Raw genomic sequence first — 7,375 nt, 5'->3', positions numbered from 1 at the left:
TTGGGAGCCCTGTGATCCATCCAATAGCTGACTGTGAGCATCCACTTCTGTGTTTGCTAGGCCCCGGCATAGTCTCACAAGAGACAGCTACATCTGGGTCCTTTCGATAAAATCTTGCTAGTGTATGCAATGGTGTCAGCGTTTGGAAGCTGATTATGGGGTGGATCCCTGGATATGGCAGTCTAAGGCCAAATCTACTCCATCTAGGGACTGGACTATATCTTAGAAATAAAAGAGCCTGAGAATTTGACCTGTAGCTGAAACCAAGCTACACCTAAGTACCAGGAAGGACCCTAGGGATTTTCCACTGAGCATACCCCAGATTTATTCCCTAGCTATGTCCTAGCAACAGCGAATCAAAATGAGTATGATTGTTTCAAATATACTTTCAAACCATTTGTGATTGTTTATGGTTTTGCTTCAGAGCACCCACTTGTCAACATACAATAGTCATTCAATTAGATGTTTGCCAGGCTGGACACCCCTTTGGTTGCTTGCCATTTCCTATAAATCCTTGTGCCCTGGGGGGTTTGGGGCTGCTGCATCAAACCGTCCTGCTGTATCAGGGTCAGCCGTAAGTAACACTAAATTTCAGTTTCTAATAAAGAGATTCTAGTGTGGTTGCATCAGAGTTGGATCCTGGTGGTCTTTTGGGGCTTAAAAATAGGGCACAACAATAGTATTCAAGAATTTTCATATGGTTTTCACTCTTGAGAATTTTGGGGGAAGGTTTGACATTTCCAGTGAATGAGTGATCCAAATAATCTACCTTGCTTTTAAGCCTGGATAGATTCACCTCCTGTTTACCCAATCTCTTGTTGAGCCCTTCTTTCAAACTTTTAAAATTTGAATTACATAGTTCAAATAAGAAAGCTGTATAATAGAAATCAGTATAAATAACTCTCAAATAACTAAATCTAATTTTATCTTATCCATATTATTTCTGGGCATTTATCCAGAGGACTCCAATTTGATATATCATGGAAATATTTGTACAAATGTTGTTTTGCAGCACTGTTCATATCTAAAATGAAACCAATCTAGGTCTCCAACAGAGGAGTGAACAAAGCAAATTATATATATATATATATATTTAATCTATTAAGCACAATATTACTTTGTAGAGGTCAATTAGTGGGAAGATGATGGGAAAGTAGGAATGATAGTAAAGTCTAGGGAGTCATGTTCAAAGTTCCTGACAGTGTTAGTTAAACTGTTTTTATGTAATCAAATATCATGTACAATGCATTTATTGCTAGAGAATAACAATAACAATCTTCACCATGCATTACTTACAAATAATGTGATTTGTATATTTATTATTTAGATGTAAGGGTTTCAGTTTTGATGGAGATGATACCATGACCATGATATTATATATCAAAATATGTAAGTTTGATGTTCTCTTAGATTATTTAATATTTTGAGATAATACACATCACTGCAGAGTACTATGAGTTACATAAATACATGGGACAAAATGGCCAGAGTTAACTCAAGATCATTTCAGAAATTGTTACACATTCAGTGTTACACATTCAGACATGTCAGTCTTAATATGAAGTTAAAATTCTTTTAGTGATTTAAATATTTCCTTAATATTTGAGTTCATACATGTATATAATGAAATATAAGCACATTAATCACTCATTCCCTCTTTATCCCCAACAATTCTCTCTTCATACTTCATTACATGTTCTCCACACAAATTCACGTCTTCTTGTCACATAATCTATCGAGTCCAATTGCTGTTGCCCATATGTCCTCAAGTTTAGTGCAAACCCTATAGCTGGAAAATGCTATCAGTGGCCCCATAATCAAAGTGAAGTAGGTCCCCCTTCCCAAGAAGTTATGTAGCACAAATAGCTGTTATATGAAACTAAAGTCAGCAACACAAATATCAAATTTTAAAATTAAACTATTTTGCACAAAAGTCTAATATATATTAGTTTCATACTTACATGCTGGTAAACTATATTAAGAAAAATTTGAAAGAATTTACTTCTGTAATTAAATCATTACATTTTCATTTTTACATATGGTAAAAGCATAGCAATTCAAAACAGTGATACCCAAACCAAGTTATACTATTTCTGGATGCATTCTGTGGTGTGTAAAAACACGTGCAGTGCCAATTTATAATGATATATGTTCAGACATCAGGACATAGTGAAACTACAACATGTAACTTGGACAAGTGCATCAAGATAGACCTTGATTTGCTATATGTATAAATTAATTTTTGATCACTTATGGTCAGAAATATTTAGAACTGCTTCATTTTAAATGTCACCACAATTAGTTATGTGACTCAGTTAAAAAATCTATATATTAAGGGATCATGCAGGTAGTTAAATTATGTTATCTGACGGACAATTTTCCAGAGGGCTTTCTTGATGTCCCTGTTCCTCAGGCTGTAAATGAAGGGGTTCATCATAGGAACCACCATTGTATACATTACTGAAGCGACCATACTTTCCCTGGAAGAACTAGAAACTGTGGAACTGAGGTAAACTCCTATACCTGTTCCATAAAATAGGCAAACAACTGACAGGTGAGATCCACAGGTAGAGAAGGCTTTATATTTCCCTAACAGTGATGGAACTCTAAAAATAGAAGAAGTAATTTTATAGTAGGAGTAAAATATTCCTGAGGCAGGGAGGAAACCAAGAATGATGCCTAAAAGAAATATGACTATGTCACTGATAGTAGTGTTAGAACAAGCAAGTTTTACAAGTTCTGGAACATCACAAAAGAAATGAGGGATTTCTACGTTAATACAAAATGTCAGTTGTGATACCAATAAGCAGTGTACCTGTGAACTCACAAGACTAATGAAAAGGGAAACTATGACCAAACATCTACAGAGGCAAGGGCTTAGAATGACTTGGTAGTATAGAGGGTGACAAATAGCTACCCATCGGTCATAGGCCATCACAGCCAGCAATAGGCTATCCATACCCCCAAAAAGAAAAAAGAAAGATACCTGAGTTAGGCATTCAGCATAAGTTATGGATCTGTTATGGGCATGCAAGTTTATCAGCATTTTGGGGATGGTGGTGCTGCTGAAGCCCATGTCAGACAATGAAAGGTTGTAGAGGAAGAAGTACATTGGACTGTGGAGGTGGGAATCAGAGCTGATGGCCAAGATGATGAGAACATTTCCAAGCACAGTGAGCATGTATATGAGCAGGAATAGTGCAAATAAGATGAGCTGCAGTTCAGGGTCCTCTGAGAGTCCAAGGAGAATGAATTCCAAGGTTCCTGTTAAATTATATGGTTCCATAAGGCTAGGACATCTTTTGAAAAGAAAAAATAAAAGACCATTGTAGAGAACTAAGCACTATAGATTCAAGTGTCTACATGCCTATATGTTTGTAAACCAGCAATTCATAAGAAACCATTCATATATGAGAATTGTTCATGTTTAGAAATTACCTATTTACTCAGGAAAAGGTTCTAGGGTTAGGAGCTTTGTTTTCTCTGTGGTAGATACTTGAAACATTGAAGAAGGGAAATTCATGATTTGAATAAAAATAAGTGGTATGGACCTTGTCTGTTCTATGCATTAATCTAAATTTGTTCCCATCAGAAAACATGGTAGAGAAAGGTAGGGGAAATAGTAAAGTAAAAAAGGAGAAATTAAGGAAGGAAAGAAGGAAGGAAGAATGGAAAGGGAAGAGAGAGGAAGGGATGAGAATGAAGAAGAGAAGGGAAGAGAGCAGAGGAGAGGAAAGGAGAGTAGAGAAAAAGAGAAAGTGAGAAATAGAAAAAGAAAGAGAAAGAAAAAGAAAAAGAGAAGAGAAGAGAAGAAGAGAAGACATAAGGAGAAGAGAAGAGAAGAGAAGAAGAGAAGACATAAGGAGAAGAGAAGTCTTGTGAGCAGTACATTAGTCAAGATATGTCCTGGTAGGGCCCCCAATGGAGGAGCTAGAGAAAGTACACAAGGAGTTGGGGGGAAATCTGCAACCCTATATGTGGAACAACATTATGAACTAACCAGTACCCCTGAGCTCTTGACTCTAGGTGCATATGTATCAGAAGATGGCCTAGTTGGCCATCTGTGAAAAGAGAGGCCCATTGTTTGTGCAAACTTTATATGCCTCAGTACAGGGGAACGCCAGGGCCAAGAAATGGGAGTGGGTACGTGAAGGAGTGGGTGGGGGAGGGTGTGGGGGACTTTTGGGAAAGCATTGGAAATGTAAATGAAATAAATACCTAATTAAAAAAGAAAAAAAGAGATATGTCCTGGTAGATATTAAGAGACTCTAACCCCTCTCAATTTCTCTTGTAATATATTATCACTTCCTCTCCAATACATTTGTATTTCAGCTATTCACAAAGACACTATCATCAAAGCAAGTGCTGTATAGATTGAACATGTATACTACAAAACTGTGACCTCCATACACAATTTGTAAATAAAGCTTCTCTGTCTTACATACTGTAATAATAATCCCAAAATAGACATAATGTAAATTTAGTTACATTTCTCAGTTGTGGCAAACTCTTACAACCCTTTCTACAATGGCCTCTGTGACAATAATATATATGTTAATAGGCAAAATCATAATAGAAAAGAAAAATATTTCAAATAATTACTCAATAAACACAGTAAAAATCACTCTAACAAAAACTTATATACAAAGAAGAACATGCCTTTTCCCTATATTGCCTTCAGAAAATATCATTCTAATGAAAGAGATCTATGAAGAAGTTATGTATATTTCATCTGAAAAGTGGATAAGATTACTTCATTGGATTTATTAAAAATTAATTTATTAAAAATTAATTAAAATCAGGCATGGAGAGTTGGATCAGTAGCTAAAAACCACTTCATTCTCTTAAAGGGGACCGAAGTTTTGTTCCCACCACTCACATCAGGTAGTTGACAACAGCCTGTAACTCCAAAAACATGGGAGCCTACAGCCTCTTTTGATGCCTTAACATATATTGATCCTGATCTGACAGATCCTAGATCTTACATGGATTACATTGGCTGATAGTGAAATCCTACTCACACAGTGTTAAGGTTACAGAAACAACCCACCATGCCCTTGTATGGATGCTGGTAATTAAACTCAGATCCTCATTGTTTACAACAAATATCTCACCCAGTGAGTCATCTATTCACATCCCTCTAACAGATTCCTATTTCCTCAGTATAGAACCTCAAACTGTGACTTTATTGTTTCTCTTGCATTGAACTTAGTATGTGTATGTTGGAGAAGGTATCAATAATAAATACTGCAGTAAACAGTGGAGGTAAATTAACAAATGAGGAAAAGCTACAGATTGGGTTTGTGTTATTTGATTTAAACATTTTGATTGCCTGCTCCTTCTTCATCCTATCTGAGGGCCATTCTTATTGTAGCTGAAAGGACAAGGCACATACAGCTCTACTACTTGTTATATTAGTGACACAGAGTAGAAAATAAAATGTCTAGAAGTTTTTCAGAGATTAGGGCGAAGAGAAATTTAAGGTTCAATTGGTAGAATAGATGGCTCTTGGTTATATAGAGGATGCAATCTCACCATCTACATTCAAACTGCTATCACACTATTAGAATGCAAGGCATTTTAAAAATTACAAAAAGAATAATAAACCATACAAACATTCATAGAAATAACATTGTAAGAAAGTGAACAGGAAATATTTAGGAATATATATGTATATATATGCAACGATCATTAAAGAAAAAAGTGCTCTTTAATTTGAAGGAGAATTAGGAGGGCTTTTTGTGATGGTTTGGAGGGAAGAAAAACAAGGGAGGAATATGGGAATTAAATTTAAATCTCAAAAATTAAAAAATCATAATAAGTTACATAAAATATACTTCTTATTTCAAATTAACATGATGATAATGCATAAATATATTTTATAGAGAAATAGTTTGACATATATAAGGGTACAACTCCAATGAAGTACATGATTTGATATTTGGAAGTTCTGGGTAAAAGTTTCTCTACTCACTCATTTTTGTCTTTTATTTTCCTACAATTTCTGGATATGGAGAAGCTTTGCCTTCAAATTTCAGGACACCAGACTGATCTTAAACTAAATATTCCTATCTCAGTTTGATGAATAATATAATCACATGTGTTGTACAATGCCCCAATCACTGGTTCTTGATATTTGGTCCTTATGATCATTTTCATCTCTACCTTCTCCATATATTCAAGCTCATGATATTTTTAATCAATACCAGGGAGTTCAGAAAGATATCACTTTCATTTTATGGTCGAAAATATTCTTAATAAATTAAAATCCTAACGGGTAAAAAAATAAACAGTATGAGAGCTCTCATATTAACTAATTAATAAACATATGTTTAACTAATAAAATAAACTTAATTGCACAATGACATGAAACTTTGCTTATTGTTGTATTTTGTCTTTGATTACCCCATACCACATATCTTTACCTTTCTGGTGCCAAAAATAAAAGCACTGCTGTCTCTCATTAGTTTCTTACATAGATTAGCACTTACTAAGGCTATAAATTATTTCCATTCAAAGATGACCAAAAGTGACTGATACACTTTTGTGTGTGATGATGGCCCAGGTTCTGTCTTCAGGACTGGTAGGAAGACAATAAATCATGACCCTTCTTAAGCAGCTGATGGATTTGAGAGAGGAAAACATGCAAGTAAGTTATTCTGTATCAGATCTGCTAAAATCTTGAGCAGACACACAGAGTATGTATTTATGGGTTTCAATTCACAGAGCCAAAAATCATCCATTAAGCTATTCAAATCTCTAAGGATCTATTAATACTCATGTAGAAGAGAAAGGGATATTCTGGGAAAAGTATAACCCTACCTACCTCAGGGAGAATCTTAATTGTAACTCTTTTGACTTCCAGATTGTAGAAATATTAGAAAACCAAAGCACATACTTTCAATTAAATGAGAAAGTATGCGGTTTGATATATGCAACTTTATTGAATGATTAATGTGCTTTATAGAGAATGATGTTTTCCATATGAAGTATCAGATAAAATTTCTATTTTATTTTCAGTTAATATCTATGAGAAGAAATTTGGTTTGATTCATTCAACAGTCATGTACTTGAGTTTCTGATTTTATGCTATGAAGATGCATGTTTTTCACTATTTTACATGACATTTCAGGATCTACCTTTATTTTCAATTATATATGTCTATATTGTAGGCAGTGACTTATTTTTTCTTTCATTTTTGTGATTATAATATAATTATATCATTTCTACCTTGTCTTTGCTCTCTCTAAACCTTCCATATACACTTCATTTCTCTCTTTCAAATTTATTGCCTCCTTCTTATGAATAGTTGTTACATGCATATTTGTATATACATATATTTCAAAATATACCTGAGGCCAAATAAGCTGTATAA

At 34.5% G+C, this 7,375-nt stretch overlaps 1 protein-coding gene across 1 annotated transcript; it reads right to left on the bottom strand.

Annotated features, from left to right (window-relative positions):
• Nucleotides 1-2,356: 2,356 nt before the first annotated feature.
• Olfr857 (olfactory receptor 857) lies at nucleotides 2,357-3,286 on the bottom strand. The gene has a single exon (NM_001012265.1). The coding sequence runs from the start codon at nucleotides 3,284-3,286 to the stop codon at nucleotides 2,357-2,359; it is 930 nt and encodes a 309-aa protein (NP_001012265.1).
• Nucleotides 3,287-7,375: the final 4,089 nt, after the last annotated feature.

This window comes from Mus musculus, chromosome 9 (assembly GCF_000001635.26).
Source record: "Mus musculus strain C57BL/6J chromosome 9, GRCm38.p6 C57BL/6J".
NCBI classification, from domain to species: Eukaryota; Metazoa; Chordata; class Mammalia; order Rodentia; family Muridae; genus Mus; species Mus musculus.
The sequence above is the reverse complement of the archived record's forward strand: the minus strand, read 5'-3'. Positions and strand labels throughout refer to the sequence as shown.